The sequence below is a fragment of the Tetrao urogallus genome (assembly GCF_951394365.1).
Source record: "Tetrao urogallus genome assembly, chromosome: 32".
Classification (NCBI taxonomy): Eukaryota; Metazoa; Chordata; class Aves; order Galliformes; family Phasianidae; genus Tetrao; species Tetrao urogallus.
The window spans coordinates 559,536-578,737 of NC_136845.1; the positions used below are offsets into that span (position 1 = coordinate 559,536).

At 48.7% G+C, this 19,202-nt stretch overlaps 2 protein-coding genes across 2 annotated transcripts in view; one reads left to right on the forward strand and one right to left on the reverse strand.

Moving 5' to 3' along the window:
* The window catches only part of LOC306956580 (olfactory receptor 14J1-like), a gene marked incomplete at both ends in the record, with an annotated part of 37,075 nt that extends 35,890 nt beyond the window's left edge, over nt 1-1,185 (forward strand). Inside the window, 2 exons of the mRNA XM_079547856.1 lie at nt 462-812; nt 1,147-1,185. Of these exons, the coding sequence (XP_079403982.1) occupies nt 462-812; nt 1,147-1,185 (390 nt within the window). The remainder of the gene's footprint in view (nt 1-461; nt 813-1,146) is intronic.
* Nucleotides 1,186-5,949: 4,764 nt separating this feature from the next.
* On the reverse strand, nt 5,950-6,906 carry LOC306956581 (olfactory receptor 14J1-like; the record flags this gene model as incomplete). The annotated part of the gene is made up of 1 exon (XM_079547857.1): nt 5,950-6,906. The coding sequence occupies one exon, from the start codon at nt 6,904-6,906 to the stop codon at nt 5,950-5,952; it is 957 nt and encodes a 318-aa protein (XP_079403983.1).
* Between the last annotated feature and the right edge of the window lie 12,296 nt (nt 6,907-19,202).

The window sequence follows — 19,202 nt, forward strand, 5'->3', positions numbered from 1 at the left end:
AACCAGGCAGCTTTCTCTAACAGAAATTTAAGTGCACAGAGGTAGGAATGGGCACTCTGAGTGCAGACGGACAAAAGATAGGAGGAATGGAAATATATCATAGGAAGAAAGTATCCAGGAGGCTGGGATATGATTAGGCAATGAGAGGAAAGCAAGAGCTCCTTCATCTTCGACTTCTCAATGGACGGTGAAGCTCATGTAAATTCAAGTTGTGGAGTTAAATGAACCCTGTCCTAAGAGAAAGAAAAACTGTTATAGTATATGGGGAGGAGTGTCACTGAAAAAGCTCTTGACTTGTCGTTATCTTCTGCACTCTGAACAGGACTCCATACCCAGCAGGAACTGCAGATGCCCAACAGCAGCTCCATCAGCCAGTTCCTCCTCCTGGCGTTGGCAGACACGCGGCAGCTGCAGCTCCTGCACTTCTGGCTCTTGCTGGGCATCTACCTGGCTGCCCTCAGATCCTCAAGCTCTCATGCTCAGATGACTACCTCATGGAAACTGGGCTTATTGTGTTTAATCTCCTTGTCTTTTTTGGCTGTTTTGTATTCACTGTTGAGTCCTATGTGCCGATCTTCAGGGCCGTGCTGAGGATGCCCTCTGAGCAAGGACGGCACAAAGCCTTCTCCACATGCCTCCCTCACCTGGCTGTGCTCTCCCTGTTTCTCAGCACTGCCATGTTTGCCTATTTGAAGCCACTCTCCATCTCCTTCCCATCCCTGGATCTGGTGATTTCATTTCTGTACTCGGTGGTGCCTCCAACACTGAACCCCCTCATCTACAGCATGAGGAACCAGGATCTCAGGGATGCAGTGAGGAAAATGATGCCCTGGTCACATTTTAGCTGAAATAAACTTCTCATCTGTCTCCATAAATATCTCACAGTCTGTTCTGTTACAGGCCTGTATTCTGTTTTTTCTGTTTGTATTTATTTTTTATTTATATTAATAAATACATTTTTCTTAGCTGTTCATATACATATGTGTGTGTGTAATTATCATTAGTGGTTACCATGTTCCTAAACATGTGTTTGGATTCCAACCACTTCTCTGAGTCATCAACCTGCTGTATTTCTCCTGGAGCCCATATAAACTCCGGGTCAGTGCTGACTCTCTGACAGCCTGTGTTCCATCTCTGTATCTGCAGGCAAATGAGAAGCCAGCAGGCTCCATGGAGCTGAAATAGGCTGGATTCGCAGAAGGGATCAATGTATTAGAATAAGGACCAATATATTGCATTAGCAAAGGGAATCAGTGTGTGCTCATTCTAAATCTTCCCAGTTTAGCTTTGCTTGGTGTGTGAACAGCCCTGTTTTTATCACTTCTGCTTTGCACAAGAACTGAAATCACTTTTTTTTGCCTCCACCAGGTGCAAGGACTTGTTCTTGAGCTTGGTATAAACTTTTGGAGATACAGTGCACCAAGGTACAAAGTGGCTGGTTGTGGCAAAACAAGCAAGGGAAATTTGCCAAACTGGGGGAAAAGAGCTAAAAGGTGAGCCAGGATGCACCATGATGAAGAGGAAGATGGAATAAAGGGGACGAAGTAGGTGCTGTGAGAAGGAGGACATGCGGTGTCGGGCTGTGCTGGGGGCACATCTCTGTACCACTGCACGCATGCTGCCCCACACAGTGCCTGCACTGAGCTGCCAGGGGCTGCCTGTGGGGTGGTAGAGCCGGGCTGTCCTGCAGAAGGGAAGGCACACAGAGCCTCATGCTGCAGGGCTGGGACCCCAAAATCACCCTGGAAATCAGCACCCAGCTGTGCTGTGCTCATCTTGCCTGGCTCCCCCTGCCCCCTGTGCTGCTCTGTCACTGCCCCTCCTCAGCAGGATCGGGGTGAAAATAAAATTAAACAATTCCTGAGTCGTGGCATAAAGGTGCTTTATTTCTTTCCTTGCTTAAAACCCCATGACAACAAATGGTGTGTGTTAATGGCTACATATCAAATGCAGGGTTTTTTGTTTGTTTGTTTGTTTTTCTTTTTTCTCCACACTTTGTAACAGCTATTGAATTCAGCGTTCCTTTCACTTTCATGTATTATTGAAACTACACATAACCCACAACACATTTGACTCATACTTTATGTAATTCAAATGATTTCCAACACAGAAATCTGCTCACCATTATTTAGGATTTCACATCCCTCTCATTCCTTACCTACTTACTCTAATCCAAGTTACATGCCGTGTTTGTGTTTAATATTTGACAAGGAAGGCTTGTTTAGGAAGGCTTGCTTATAGTTGACAAGGAAGGCTAAAGCCCGCCTGGAATTAAATCTGGCAAAGGGGATAAAGGATAATAAGAAAGGTTTTTTCAAGTACATTAACAGTAAAAGGAAGACTAGGGAGAATGTGGCTCCCCTGCTAAGTGACGGGGGGTGTGCTGGTAACGGGGGATGCTGAGAAGGCGGAGATACTGAATGCCTTCTTTGCTTCTGTTTTCAGTGAAAAAGCTCCCACTCGGGAATCTGAGACCCTGGAGGTGAGTGAGAGGATCTGGGGAATGGAAGACCTCCCTTCTGTCAGGGAAGAGGTGGTCCAGGAGCGCCTAGGCAACACCAATGTTCACAAATCCATGGGACCTGATGGGATTCATCCACGGGTGCTGAGGGAGCTGGCAGAGGTGGTTGCTGAACCGCTTTCTGTCATCTTTGAGAAGTCTTGGAGGACGGGGGAGGTGCCTGAAGACTGGAAGATAGCCAATGTCACTCCGGTCTTCAAAAGAGGCAAGAAGGAAGACCCAGGCAATTATAGGCCAGTCAGCCTCACCTCTGTCCCTGGAAAGGTGATGGAACAGCTTGTACTGGATGTCATCTCCAGACAACTGGAAGAAGAGGAGGTTATCAGGAGTAGTCAGCACGGGTTCACAAGGGGGAGGTCGTGCTTGACCAACCTGGTAGCCTTCTATGATGTTGTCTCTGGCTGGGTGGATGGGGGGAGAGCAGTGGATGTAGTCTACCTTGATTTCAGCAAGGCATTTGATACTGTCCCCCATGACATCCTTATAACAAAGCTGAGGAAGTGTGGGATAGATGAGTGGACAGTGAGGTGGGTTGAGAACTGGCTGACTGGCAGAGCGCAGAGGGTCGTTGTTGGTGGTGCAGAGTCCGGTTGGAGGCCTGTAACTAGCGGTGTTCCTCAGGGGTCTGTGCTGGGTCCGGTCTTGTTCAACATCTTCATCAATGACCTTGATGAGGGGATAATGGCCACCCTCAGCAAGTTTGCTGATGATACGAAGTTGGGAGGATTGGCTGACACGCCTGAAGGCTGTGCTGCCATTCAGCAAGACCTGCATAGGCTGGAGAGCTGGGCAGAAAAAAACCGGATGAGGTTTAACAAAAGCAAGTGTAGAGTCTTGCATCTGGGGAAGAATAATTGCATGCACCGGTACAGGTTGGGGGATGAGCTGCTGGAGGGGAGCTCTGCGGAAAGGGACCTGGGTGTCCTGGTGGATGACAGGTTGGCCATGAGCCAGCAGTGTGCCCTTGTAGCCAAAAAGGCCAATGGCTTACTGGGGTGCATTAAAAAGAGCGTGTCCAGCAGGTCGAGGGAGGTGATCCTCCCCCTCTACTCTGCCCTGGTGAGGCCTCATCTGGAGCACTGCATCCAGTTCTGGGCTCCCCAGTACAAAAAAGACAAGGATCTCTTGGAAAGAGTCCAGCGGAGGGCCACGAAGATGGTGAAGGGCCTGGAGCATCTCTGCTATGAGGAAAGGCTGAGTGAACTGGGTCTGTTCAGCCTTGGGAAGAGAAGACTGAGAGGGGACCTGATCCAGGTCTATAAATATCTAAGGTGTGGGGGGCAGAATGGCGAGGCCAGACTGTTTTCAGTGGTGAGTGGAGACAGGACAAGGGGAAACGGCCGGAAACTGCAGCATAGGAAGTTCCGCACAAACATGCGCAAGAACTTCTTTACAGTGAGGGTGACGGAGCACTGGAACAGGCTGCCCAGGGAGGTGGGGGAGTCTCCTTCTCTGGAGATGTTCAAGACCTGCCTGGATGCCGACCTGTGCGACCTGCTGTAGGGAGCCTGCTTTGGCAGGGGGGTTGGACTTGATGATCTCTGGAGGTCCCTTCCAACCCCTACAATTCTGAGATTCTGTCAACAAAGGCTCAGAATCTCCTCTGCCTGCTCCTAGCTTTCGTGGGCTCCCAGAAGCTGCAGCCCTGCAAAGTACCAAGCAGAGGGCTCATTCTGACCACTCTCACAACTGGATCATGATGCTCCAGCTGCCACCCAGCAGCCACAAGCCTGTCTAAGGGTTATCTTTGGGCTGATGGCCAGCATGAGGGGTGAGAGACTGTCTCAGGGACATGTGCTGGGGACAGGGACTGAGGAATAGCAGCATGGTCACAGAATCACAGAATCATAGAATCACAGAATCACAGAATGGCCAGGATTGGAAGGGACCTCAAGGATCATGAATCTCCAACCCCCTGCCACAGGCAGGACCACCAACCTCCCCCATTTAATGCTAGACCAGTGTCACGGAGTTAACCAGATCAATCGATGTCCGTGACAGGGACGACAGGCCTCTGCCCTCCCCCCCCACCTCAGTCCCACAAAAATGGGAAGGAAGGAAGGGAGGAAAAGAGCAGCAGCAACAATCTATGGAGGAAAACTGATTTTACTATAATATCGGAATACAAGATAACACAATATATACAATTGAATTGAAATTGAGATTAATAAATCAGGCAACATGAGAGAGAGAGAGTTCCCGGGACCGATTCAAACCTGAAAATCTTGGAACGGCCAGAAAAGCACCTCCAGCACCCACTGCAAGGCAGCAAGAGAGTGCCCCCCCCCCCCCACCCGGAAGGGTCATATCCCATGACTGCTGTAATGTACAGGGATAGGAACCTGGGATTGGGGCAGTGACACTTTAATGCCCCGTACACTACATGATGTCTTGATGTGGAATACTGAAACCCAAAAACAAAAAACAAAACCAAAAAAACATAGAACCATGACAACCAGTCTGCCCAGGGTCCTATCCAACCTGGCCTTGAACACCTCCAGGGATGGACGGGGCATCCACAGCCTCTCTGGGCAGCTGTTCCAGCACCTCACCACTCTCTCTGTAAAGAACTTGCCCCTTACATCCAACCTAAATCTTCCCTCCCAAACCATTTCCCCTTGTCTTCCAGTTATCTAGCCTTTCAAAGAGTTGATTCTCCTCCTGTTTGTAGGCTCCCTTTAGGTAGTGAAATGTTGTAATGAGGTCACCCCGCAGCCTTCTTTTCTCCAGGCTTAACAAGCGCAGCTCCCTCAGCCTGTCTTCGTAGGGGAGGTGCTCCAGTCCCCTGATCATCTTCGTGTCTCTCCTCTGAACCCTCTCCAACAGTTCCCTGTCTTTCCTGTATGGTCCAAGAGCTCCTGGTTATGCTTGCCTCTACAGAGAGAAGTCATGCTCAGATCAACTCCCATCAGACTCCATCCTCCCATGATTTGTTTGGCCTTTGATGGTATCTGTGCTGGCCATGCTGGTCAGGGTGGGAAGCAGACCCAGATGGACAGACATGAGAGTTGCTAAGCCCTTTCCTGGAATTCCGTGGATGCAAAATGCTTGGAATGACAATGGAGCTCTCTAAATGCACGAAGAGTGTACAGGCATGGTTAACATCAACCCTTCTCTAGATCTCCTCCCCCATGCCTGCTGCATTCCCACAGCCTCCACAGAGTCCGCTGGCATCTAATTTGCCTGCAGATATGGAGATAAAACAGAGGCTGTGAGAGCATCAGCACTGACCCTGAATTCATACAGACTCCTGGAGAAAGACGCATGTTTAAGAACACAGTAATAACTAATAAAAATTTAAAATATATTATATATATATATATAATGCAGGATATACATACAAATGTAAAACAGCAAATGGAATGTATTTATTAATATAAAAAAAATCTATAATATAAGCATGAAAGAAGAGAATAGATTATGAGTCATTAGCAAAGAGAGATGAGAATTTTATCTCTGCTGAAAATTGTCCATGTCATCATTTTCCTCACTGCATCCTCGAGCTCCTGGTTCCTCATGCTGTAGATGAGGGGATTCACTGTTGGGGGCACCACCGAGTACACAACTGCCACCACCAGGTCCAGGGATGGGGAGGAGATAGAGGAAGGCTTCAGACAAGCAAAAAAGATGGTGCTGAGAAACAAAGAGACCACAGTCAGGTGAGGGAGGCATGTGGCGAAGGCTTTGTGCTGTCCCTGCTCAGAGGGCATCCTCAGCACAGCCCTGAAGATCTGCACGTAGGACACAACAATGAATACAAAGCACCCAAATAAGACAAGGATACTAACCACAACAAGACCAACTTCCCTGAGATAGGATTTTGAGCAGGAGAGCTTGAGGATCTGTGGAAGTTCACAGAAAAACTGGTTCACAGCATTGCCATGGCAGAGAGGCAGAGAAAATATGTTGGCAGTGTGCACCAGCGAATAGAGAACTCCACTGCTCCAGGCAGCTGCTGCCATGGTGGCACAAGCTCTGCTGTCCATCAAGGTCTCATAGTGCAGGGGCTTGCAGATGGCAACGTAGCGATCATAGGACATGATGGTGAGAATGCAATACTCTGCTGAGAACAAAAACAAAAAGAAAAAGAGCTGTGCAGCACATCCTGAGTAGGAGATGTGCCTGGTGTCCCAGAGGGCATTGGCCATGGCTTTGGGGAGAGTGGTGGAGATGCAGCCCAGGTCGAGGAGGGCGAGGTTGAGGAGGAAGAAGTACATGGGGGTGTGCAGGCGGTGGTGGCAGGCTACGGCTGTGCTGATGAGGCCGTTGCCCAGGAGGGCAGCCAGGTAGATGCCCAGCAAGAGCCAGAAGTGCAGGAGCTGCAGCTGCTGCGTGTCTGCCAACGCCAGGAGGAGGAACTCGCTGATGGAGCTGCTGTTGGGCATCTGCAGTTCCTGGGCATGGAGTCCTGTTCAGAGTGCAGGAGATAGTGAGGAGACCATTCTCAGAGACACTTCTCCTGCTGTACATTATTTTGTTTCTTTCTCTCAGATCAGTATTCATTAACCTCCATTACTTGAATTTGATTTCATGAAGTTCAGCATTCCGTAAGCAGAGGGCAATTATGAAGCTTATGCATTTGTCTCATTTTTAATCTTATCCTATCTCCCTGGATATTTTCATCTGTTACCCTGTCTCATATCCTTAACTTCTCTGCTCTTAGTGCACCCCATCCCAACCTGTGTGCACTTAAATTCTGTTAGAGATAGTTGCCTGATTGCAGGATAAGTGCATTATTCATGCCAACAGAAAACAACTGTATTGAAATTTGGTTCTATCCTTCAAGGGAGGAGAGGCTGAAAGTGAACGTGTTCAAGATTGACAGCCCCTTTTAGATTTCTTCCTCAAATCCTTTCTCTTCCCATGGGAGTAGGAAAACCCCTGCCTTGTCTCTCCTCTTGCAAAAGTGCCCTTAGAAACACTCTGGCATGGAGTGAATCTGTGATCCCCCTGCCCCAGGCAGGAGCTGTGGCAGCAGGAGGCCCCTGCCCTGCCCTGCCCTGCCCTGCTCTGTTTGGGGGACTCCTTCCCCCCACACGTCTCCCCGCAGCGCCCTGGGCAGCTCCCCGGGCAGGCTGAGTGCTGAGCCTGGCAGGTGGCAGAGTCCCTGCCCCGGCACACAGCCCCTGGGGCACAGCAGGGACCTGCTCTGCAGGACAGCCCTGGGCACCCGGCTGCAGCCCCGGCTGCACAGCCTGCAGCCTTCCTGGGTCACGCAGCCCTCAGTGCTGTGCTCTGACTCTGCAGCACAGAAGCCCTCAGCTGGAGCAGACCTGTTTCCATGATAAAGAAACAGAGCTTATGCAGCCTGATCTGCCATGAGATGTCCAAGTTTTAGTGCTCCCTCCAGTAAAAGCAGCTGCGTTACCTGAAGCCAGAGACTTACCTTGTCAAGGGCTGTGGGAAATGCTCCTGCAGTGAGCTCACAGTCTGCTAGCATACCTCACTGCCTGTAAGCTCTCTTCCTTCTCTCTTCCACCTGCAGATCATGCCCCCAGCCCTGCTGTGCTGTGCAGAAGAGCAGCTCCTGGGCACAGTTGTCTCTCTGCAGCACTGCCCTTTGTATGAGCTCCCTGTGTCCCAGGAGCCCAGAGTACCTCAGCAGCAGAGGATGTCATTTCTGTCTTCCCTATTGATCTCCCCTGAGATGTCCCTGGATCTCCACGGCCAACAGCTCCTGAAAGACAACAGCGTCATGACTGTACTCTGAAATCTGTGTAATTAACCACCAAAATTCCAGTGAACAGTGACTAATTCCAGACATACAGTTAGTCCTAGCAGTGAGTGCTTGCTGTAACTAAAAGGATGAGGACAGGGAGGGGTTCCCTGGGTTAGGCAGTGATCCAGCTGAAGCAATGCAGGCATCTCATCCCTAGATGGAAACCCTATGGTTGAAATGAGATTCAGCTTTGCAAGGACCCACAGGAGTTTCAGGGATTCCTCTGGTTCAGTTCAGGTGCACACAAGGAGTTGCCTGCATGTGAGCTCCTGCTCTGAGTCCTTGGTCCTTCAGCTCACACACAGACCCTGGGTGATGACCAAGGTGCCTGGGGTGCTCCTGGATGTGTGCTAGTGCTTGTAAAGAGTGTGGGAAATCCCTGAGATAGACACCTCCTTCCTGAGGGCCAGGGAAGGATTAGCAGTATTTTTAACCATCCTAATTGAAAACAAACCCCTGCATTTATGGCATCTCAAAGTGCATTTTTCACCCATCTCCATGGAGCAGGCAGAATTTTGCAGCTGACTAAATGGCTGAGCTCTCAAAAGAAGAGCTAGATCTTTCTCTGTTCTCCTTCTACTGCACATTCTGGAGATCAAGGCACTACAAAGCTAACACACATCTTTATTCTTCAACTGACAAAACATCAGTTTTCTATGTGTTCTCATGTGAATGGCTTCAGAAGCAGCCTGACATCACGACAATTTTCTCGGGTGTTCAGTATATTCACACGCAGCTGCAAACAGAGCATAGGCCTTCAGGAAAGCCATGCCCTAGGAGTGTGCATGCTGCTTGGACAACTCCAAGCCCCACAATGGGTCTAATGCCTGTGTGCCACCTTCTGAACACAAACACAATAGATGTAGTATACAGCCACGCTAAATCTAATGATGCTTCCCCATAAGGTTGTTTCTTTGTGTGTTTTTACACTAGTAGAACACCAACACAAGCTGGGCTAGAAATGTTGCAGGCCTGTGTTCTTGTTTGGACCGTAGGGACATGGTTAAATGGCTTCCACAATTGGACTGTAGCACAAGGGGCATACAGAGTCTTTACGATGGATGAGCGAGGAGACACGGAAGTGTGAGAGTGCACTGAGCTCTTCGTGTGAATGGCAGAGGAAGCAGGTCAGAGCAAATGGCTTCTTGATCAGGAAAAGCAGGTGGAAGGTGCCCTCTGCAGACAGATGGGAGCCTCATGTTGTCAGGCCCTTGACCCCTTTGGGGGCCTTTTCTAATCCAGTGTGTGCTGCAGGGACAGCACAGCAGGTCATGCACCATCCAGGAGATCCCCGGAGAGCACAGATGGCAGCTTCTTGACCAAGCCATAGAGGAATCCAAGAGGAGAGGTGCTCTGCTGCATCTCGTACTCACCAGCAAGTTCAGCAGATATGGAGGGAAAAATCAAAAGATTCTAACTATTCATGCCAGACAGACCCTCTTGACACGATCATGAGACGTCTGGCTTGTACACCTGGCATGGATGTGAGCAGATGCTATAAAGACCATTGGCAAACCTCGCCAAAACTGAGGTGGCTTGACAGAGGTGAGTGGCAAGGAACCATGGGTTTGTGTGCGACAAAGGAGCAGGCGGCGGATTGCCAAATGATGGAGGAGTCCATCACTGATGCATGGAACCCGCTTTATGCTCCCCCAACCAGGAGAAGACGAGGGAGGTGGCCTGCACAGAGGAGCTGAGCGCCAACATGGAGCTGCATCGCGCAGAAATGGTTTCACAGCAGCTGGGGGCAGGGCACGGAGGGCGGCACATTGCTGAGCGGCTGCTGGCAGAGTGCTCTGCAGGGATGGAGGCCCTGATGGCTCCTTTCTTGTCAGGGAGAGTGAGACATTTGTTAGGGACTGTGTTCTGTCCTTCTGGCACCATGAGAAGTTGCGGCAGTGTCGCATACACTGGCGGCAGCATGCAAACAGCCACTAGCTCTGTGTGACTGACACCCAAGTATTTGACAGCCTGCACGACCTCGTCACTACTGCTGGGAGATGCCGCTGAGGTATAACAGACTTGAGATAAGGCTGTCAGAGCCGTGCCTCGGTCCAGCACTCAGCAACACAGACTGGGTGCGCGGGATGGCACAGGAGGGACGAGCCCAGCTCCAGCACCCTCTCCTTCAGGGCAGCATGGAAGACCCAGCACTGCCACTTGCAGCATGAGGGTCATGTTTAACAAAGCACTTGACCAAGTGCATATTGTTCAAGTGCATGGCACACAATAAAAGTTTTTGTTCTGCAGTAACAACGGAGTCTGTGTTTAATTGCCACAGATAAACCTTGATCTTACTTGCCCTCCATAACCTGTGTCTTTCCCAAACCTTTTCATCTCCCAAACTTCACAAAAAACCAAAAACAAACAAACAAAAAAACCTACTTAACATAGTTCCGCCTCCCCCCTCCAAGGTTTCCAGGGCTGACAGTGAGATCTTGGGTTTCCTAGATCTCTGCAAATGAAGGCTTATTCTCACTTCCAGTGTTCTGTCCTTTCCCCGTTCACAAGTAACACTTTGCTTTTGACAGGGTAGTGCAGGGGATGCGTTAGCCTCTGGCCCCCAGTTCTTCCTCTCAGAGTTCTGCTTACAAGCTGTGCGGGGGGGCAGTGCGGGGGATGCATTCTCGTGCTGGTGCCAATCTACTTTGGCTAGAGCAGATCACCGACTTTAAGATCTCTAACTCAGTTTTTCCTTTATCCTTTTTCTGCTTTGTTTTCCACATTTCCACTGTTCATACCCTCAATTACGCTTCCACGTACCATCAACAACTACACCTCCACATACCATTGAAACAGTCTGTCCTACTTCCTTCAGAACCTACAAATCAAACAATACAATTCTTTACTTTCCACAAACACTAGCACTTGGTTGCATGATTAGAATCCTCAATTATAAAAACTGGTCCCACTACTTCATATATGTTCCTGGTTTCTTATTTGATATTCCCCCTATCTCATCTGCAAAGTCTCTCCTGTGAGCTAAAATACAACACAGGGGTCTTTTTTTATTGTTTTGTTTTTGTTTTTGTTTTGTATCTTTCTAGACACTCCTAGACCTAAGGGGACTTCCCTAAGAGGATATATTGAAATATTAGTAAGGTTAGTGTTAGAGAAAGGAAAATTCTCCAGGTCCCATCTGCATCATTCCAGTTCCCTCAGTATTTAAGAATGTGCAAACTCTCTCTAGGACCCTGGGAGGATCAGCAGCACAGCTACTCCCTGCCTCTGCAGAGACCACTGCCACTTGTATTACTTTAGAACCTCAAGGAGGGGGGAGTTTTTAAGGGATCCCATTTATGACCTTTCTGCTTCTCTCCTTTCTCTTTTGAACTTTGACTCTTTCTTGTGAGGAACTATTTTACTTTTTTTTGCTCCCATTAAACAACATAAGCCAACTCTGTTTCAGAGAAAAGAGTCTTACTGTTTACATACAAATTCAAAGTCTGACAAACCCAATTGCTGTCAGACTCACATTTTGGTCAAAATGTTTTTCTATGTAGTGGCTCTCTAGGCTATGTCTGTACACAATATTTAAACATCTTTTTCCTGTTCTTGTCCCCAGTTTGGGGATTATTTTCCAATTCTGAAGCTTCTTTCCTAAGAGGCTATCTTTAGGCACAATTTTGGGGACCCTTTTTCCCTGCTCTCAGGAGCTCCTATTCCCCATCCCTCCAGAATGCTGCTGTGAAATCCCCAGCTCACAGGTTACCACACTCTGATTCTCGGATTTGGGGCCAATCCCTCTGGAGCACCTTGCTCAGATTCTCGGATTAACAGAGGTGCACTGCTGGCACTTCAAGTGCACAGGGTACCGCACACCAGCAGCTCCCTCCTGATACTTTTCCTTCCACCAACAGCCACTCTGTGTGTCCCTGGCCGTGCCCCTCACAGGACAACAGAGCCACCGGTCGGAACTCAGCACTCGTTTCTCACTGAAAGCGCGTCTCAGTCACACACACTCAAGAGTCTCAACCAACACCCAGGGCAAGAATTAAGTTCCCTTACCTTGGTCCGTCCTTGAAATTACCAGGTCGCAATGGCCGACACCGGTGCCTGCCTGCCCCTTGGCTTTCACACAGCCCGTCCTTTATGTAACAGTCTCGGTTTCTTATTGGCCGTCCCAAGGAGTCCCCTCACCACCCAGACAGGACTGCTAAAATTAGCGGGGTGCACCTATCCTGTCCAGGGCAGCGAAGGAGACCCCCAAGAGGTGATAATGATCCCGGACGAGCCCCCAAATTGTTGGAAATGACCAAACAATTTATCAGGACGGTATCTCTGCTAAAGCAGATTTTATTCGCATTGCAATGGTGGGACTCCTGCAAGCAGGAGAGCATGCAGAAAAAAGCGTTCCATCTTTTATGCTCTATAACTCCGCACTTATCTCTTTCTCCCCTGGTTCCTCATCGGCTGAGTACTTCAGGTTCACAATCTTCCCGCAGCTGAACTAAACATACGGATACTGGCTAAACATCAACTTTTGATAACCAAGCATACATTGCTGATTAGTTAACTTCTCATATTTGCTCATTCAACACTCAGTCACTGTTTCTGGACATCTGCTCGTTCTTGCATAGAGATAAACTTGGAAGAAGGATAGGGGGAACTATACTGATGCCTGCCTGTTGCATCCCAACCTACCCTCAGAGCAAGGCAATCCAGCCTTGTATAAAGGCCCTGGCTTCTTTGATGTTTGTTAAGTCTCTTTTTCTTTTGCTGAGGGTCTCTCATCCAAACAGAATAGCCCTACAGTAAGCTTTCTAGTCCATAATACTTTACCTATACTATTTGGAACATTTAAAAACCACTGCAGTTTTGCAAGCCAGAATTAATCACACTATTCAGCAACTATATTTCTAAAGTGTGCTACTAACATAGATGGTATTTCTACTTTTTCACATCACATTCGCATTTCTAAGGACAAGTTACAAAATACAAATACAATACACTGTGCTCTGCTTGTTCAGATCAATTTCCCCTTTTTAATATCTAATGCAGAAACAACATTCAATTCTACATTCCCCCCACACGTCTCCCCACAGTGCTCTGGGCAGCTCCCCGGGCAGGCTGAGTGCTGAGCCTGGCAGGCGGCAGAGTCCCTGCCCTGGCACACAGCCCCTGGGGCACAGCAGGGACCTGCTCTGCAGGACAGCCCTGAGCACCCGGCTGCAGCCCTGGCTGCACAGCCTGCAGCCTTCCTGGGACATGCAGCCCTTAGGGCAGTGCTCTGACTCTGCAGCACGGAAGCCCTCAGCTGGAGCAGGTCCTTCTCAGCAATAATGAAACACGGAGTGCCTCCAGCCTGATCTGCTGGTCTAACAGACCTCTCCTGGATACTCTTGTGTATTTTGCCCTGCAGCCAGAGGCTTACTGTGTTAAGTTCTGTGAGCGCTGCTCCTCCAGTGAGCTCTCAACGTTCTCCACCTCTATACAATGTGTCACATTTCTTTCCCTTCTCTCCTCTAGTTGTCACCTACCGGCCATGCCTACAGAGTCTTCTTGCACTGTGCAGAGTTGCTGCTCCTGTACCAGCAGCTACATGAGCTCTCTGCATCCCAGAAGCTTGGCCCAGCTCAGCAACAGAGGCTCAGCCCGAGGCCTCTCTTTCTCCATCCCATTGGTCTTCCTGCAGATGTCCCTGGGGCTCTGCAGGAAGACACTTAGGAAAATACTGAAGGAGTCCTTGATGTTTCCTCCTTCTGCTGTGCTGAGATTCTCCTTCCCAGGAGCGTCATTTCTCTCATCAGAGACAGTTTGGCAGGAGGGCCACCTCCCCTTGTCCCAACACAGACAGGACACTTGGGCAGTATAAGACAGGGATCACAGGTGCCAAAGCAGAAGGAAATGACTCAGATTCTGAGTCAGCTGAGGCACCTCATTCTGGGTCTGCAGTGCTGGGGCTGGAACAGGGCTCAGCTCCTCCCATACACACCATGTATGCGCATTCCTCCTGCATGTGCACAAAATGTCCTGGTTTAAGCCCTCATGGTAAATACTGGAGATGGAGATTAGCAGTGCGTTACTGTGATGCAAACACCAGTTGACAGCTCAAGTGAACTGGCAGCTGAAGATGTCCAAAGCATCAGCAGACATCCTTCTTCGCTGAAGCACTGAAGTCACAATAAAACTACTTTTATCTTTGCGTCCACCAGGTGCAAGGACTTTTTCTTGGGTTTCATATAAATTGTTGTGAGCTACGGTGTACCAAGATACAAAGTCGATCATTATGGCATCACAATCAAAGGAAACTTGCTAAACTGGGGAAAAGCAGTTAAAGGTTGGCCCAAAGTCACAGAGATTAAGCGGAAGGAGAAATAAAGGGGAGGAAGCAAGTGGTTCTACCACCACCTTAGATGCAATTGAGTATGCCCAGAGAGACATTAGCATATATTCGGGAATTTTTGGGGAAAAAAAATGAATACATATGCCAATGTATTGCATATGTATATGTTTTGCAAGTTGATGGGGTCAACAGGAAGGATAGACGCCAACAAAAGGGATAGGCTTATTTTACTGTCCATTTCAAAGTAATACAAAAATAAAGCTTGCCTATAGACAAAGGATAAGCTCAACAATGAAGAAAATAAGCAAGTTAACACATCTACTCATTACTACATGAGGTTAGAGATAGCGATTAAGAAAGAGACGTCACCAATTGCCCTCATACACATCATCCTGATCTGCAGTTCACGAAGAGCCCCAGTTGCAGCCAGGATCTGGAGAACCTGTCCTGCAACTGAGGAGTCCTACAGAGATGAGCCCTGCCTGTCAGTGAGGTCTCCAAAGTCACTGCAAGCAGATCCAGCCTTTTGGGCCACTCTGTGATTCTGTGATTTATTACAAGCTCTGTGCAACTAAGGGATGCTGGGAAGATGGGGAAGTTGATGATAGTAAAGAGAGAAATTCTAGCAAACATTTTACAGAGTGGGGAGATCACCACCAGGGATACTGTGACATCTCATTGAATTGCAGGGCCACAGTTCTGATGTAATGTGTAATGGAAAGCATCCTTTATTCTCAGAGCCAGATGCACGGGAGACTCCTTCCTCCTGATCGTGCATACCTGGCACAAAAGAGCTTCAGCTGATCTGCATTCAGACACTGCTTCAGCCCCTGGAGCTGCCCTATGGTAGAGAACAGCTGCAGTCTGCAATGAAAGCCCAGTCCTGGAAGTAAGGGGCTGCCAGGCACCTCAAAGCAGGTGAGCAATCGAGCCAAACTGCCAGCCAAACCAAAGGCAACATTAAAAGTGCCCCAAGAGCATCTTGTCTGCTGGATCCCCTCGGAGAATAAGGGAGCTGGTGGAGAGGTGTGTATAGAAGAGAATTAAGAGAATTACCAACGTGAAAGTCAGTAATCAAAAGGAGGCTGGGGAATTATTACTGCATTCAGAGGTCCACGCATGCAGAGCTATGGAGTAAGGTCACTTCATCTGTGAGGACTGGGGGAGAAATACAGCCCCAGTAAAGGGATATATAATAAAAGAGGAACAGAAAAACATCAGTAAATAAAAGGTAACGAGGATTACTGCAACATGATTAAATCTGTCTCCTGGATGAAAACAAATCCCCTTTGTCACGACCTTCCAAGCTTGTGCTTCTCTGCACGAGCAATGGAGGGCACTTACCTCGGGCTCAGAGCTGCTGCACCTCAGCTGCCGGCAGCCCAGCTCCGTGGAGTTGCATAGAGCAGCGGATGCCGGGTGCCCTCAGCCCGGAGCTGGCTGCAGGACAGCTTTGGTGCACTGCTGCCAGCACGGTGCTGCCCGGATGGCTTCCAGCTGGGCTCTTGCTGATTCACAGGGTGCCCCTCCGAGTGCTGCTGTCTGCGGAGCTGTCAGCTCCACCGCAGCCTTTTCCTACCCGGAGGGCCTGGGAAGAGCTCGACTCCCAGGCTGCTCTCCTACCAGGGCATTGCTCATCATCACATCAGATCACCACCCCAGGGGTTTGTGTTTTACCATGCTAACTAAGCACGGGTTTCTCTAAAGCATCTTGGCTTCCTTCTGTTGGGATGTGGCACAACCTTGTGCTCAGCCATTCCTACTTTCTTGTCTTCACGTTCCTTTACACTCCTCTCCCTCTTGAAGAAGTCTTTACAAGAGATTGCACTCTCTGCCTGCCCTACTCTTGAGGGCAGCATCTCCGTGCAGCTGGGTCACTTCTTCACTGAGCCCTGCCGATGGCAGAGTTTACACGTTTTAACTATGGAGCAAATGAGGCTCTTAATGGTGGAACAGCTCACAGCTACTCCTGGCATGAAGAAAGCTGCCGAACCTCTTTCTTCTGAGCTGAAAAGAATTCCTTTTCACTTACACTCTGGCGATAACTGGGCTCTTTCTCATCGCTTTCTGAGAACGTTCTTTCCTGATTCATCAATAGGTGCTCTTTTGAAGGCATCAGCATGGTTAAAAATTCCTCGTACCCGGTGGATGCAAAGATTAAAGTCATCTGTTGTGACTTCATTGCTCCTGTGAAACAGGATCGTTGAGAAAAGCAAGGCTGTTCGCACACATAGCAAAGCTGAACTGGAACATTTTAGAATTAGCATTCATTGATTCCTTTTGTTAAACTCATATTGGTCCTTAAGCCAGATCCCTATTGCTGAACTAGTCTTTGTCACACTCAAGGTCAGAGATTTTTTATGAAATGTCACTCTCCCTGTACTTCATCATTGACAGTAATTGTGCATAAATGTCTGTACTGTTAACAAGTGATGACATGAGTAAGGAGGGACTATAAAGCAATGATTGTTTTTCTCTGGTAAAAGAGGGCTTATGAAAGTCTGCTATAAAGCCATGATCAGATTTTTGATTGCAACTCTCTTCATTCCACTTGAAAAAATTGCAAGCAGCATTGGCTGCAAATATTTGAAAGTATAATGATTATTTATTTATGTATTTATTTATTGTAATCCAAACCTATTCTCAAATTCCTTTATCACAGCGAAGAACAAGGCAGATCTTTTATTACTCACAGAACTGCATTTAGCCAATGGATCCAAACGCATGAAGTGATCGGCCATAACTTGAGCTGGCACTGCACCATGCCCTCCCTGTCCCTGGTTTCAGCCCAGATCGGATTAATAGCACACCAGTGTTTGGTTGGTGGTGAGGGTGTTGAGGGCCTGGGCTGCTTAGTGGGAAGAGTCACCCCATGGTAGCATGGGGAAGGGAGTGCAGGCTGCATTGTGAGCTGTGCCAGGCCGCAGGTTGGACATGCCTGCCATAACCTACAGAAACTCCACCCAATGGGGAGCTCACACTCTTAACACCCTATGGACAAACATGGACACCTGTCAACCACATGGAGACCCCACAACCCATGGAAACCTCAGAACCCCACAAAGAACTCAACTCCTCAGGCCTCTGCCCCACTCAGCTACTGATCATCTCCCACTCCTGAGGCACTGTCTCTATGGTGATGGCCTCCTCTGAGGAGGATGGAATTTGGTAGATTGAAGGTCAATCTCCTCAAGTTTGTAGAGATTATTCCTGGGAGGTAAATTCCCTGCCCTGGTGTGTTTGGGAATTTGAAGAATCAAATGGCTGAATCAAAAATGGTCAATTTTAATGAAATAAGTCAAATGGTGATTGGAAGAAGGGTCACCTTACACTTCTCGGTCTATGGAAGAAATTCCTGCTGACAGTGCACTCATAGTCCACCAAGGGAAAACAAAAAGTAGAAACAGTGGGTTCAGTCTCAACGTTGTCCTTCAGAGACAAGGAATCAGAAATAATTGATCAGAAATATGGGAAGAATGAGTGAAAAAGGAACAACTTAGCCACAAGCGTACCAAATGTGATAATGTGCTGGTGTTGGCAAGAGAGGGAAACCGCCCTGGAAATGATTTTTACGCTCACTAAGAGCAAATTACATAGAAAACAATGTACACATTTCCACATGTGGGAATAAGGCTATAATGAAACATCCCATCCCAAATCTAGCATCTTCCAGCCCCATAATGGTCACACCCAGTGAAGGTGAAACCAAGTACCCAATAAGAAACTGTAAAAAACCGAGGTCTCCCTGAGTGATATAGAGCTCATTCAGAAACTCATCTTTCCCACATCCTCCATGGGCCGTGCTCTCTCAGAGCCTCCCCGAGATGGATTTCACTGTCCCTGGAGGTCCTGGAGAAGGTGATTATTGGTTTTCTTCAGCGCATCAAGGAACAGATCCTTGCAGGCAACATCCCAGCTTGGCATGAAGCTGTAGAGGAGCCGCATCTGCTCCTGCGGTGTGGGCATTCCTCGGATGCTCTGATACTGCTCATTGGTCAGGACGCGCCCATAGAGTTGGTCCAGGACAGGGCTGACTGATGTCACACGTTGGATCAGCTGCTCTCGGTGCTGCTCCACAAAATGCAGCCCTGGTATGGGTGAGCGGTTGGATGCTCATGCTCAGCAGGTGACATCCCACCTGCACTAGGGCTGAAGGACCCTCAATCTCTGCTTCTGCTGGACCCTCGCATGGCGTATCACCTCTCCTGCCTCAGCTGAGACTTTGGGCAAGGAGATAGAGTTTGACAATCTCTTGGTAAAGCTCATCCTAGTCCTCCTCATCTCAATCTCTATCTCGGTTTTGAAGATCTTCTGTCTGCTTTGGCATTGTGCCCTCATGGCCTCCCTCCGTGGGGCAGGTTGGTGAGGAAAAAAGGCAGCCCAAAACTCACCTTTTTGTTGGGCCTGGACAGAAGAGGATGGCTGGTGCTCTATGAGTGATGGATCTGCAAGGTTGGGAGGCAGGAAGAAGCAGGTTCATTGGAAATCCATGGGAAGCATTTTGGGGATGTGGCTTGTGACCTCATGCTGTCCCATTGGCCTGGATGTTGGACTGGGATGTACACATTTCCTCATGAATGTGTCAGAAGCCATGCTGAGCAAGAAAACCCTCTCTCCACGTTGGATGGGGAAAGACCTGGACCTCCAGGCCAAAACCACCACCCTAATGGATGAAC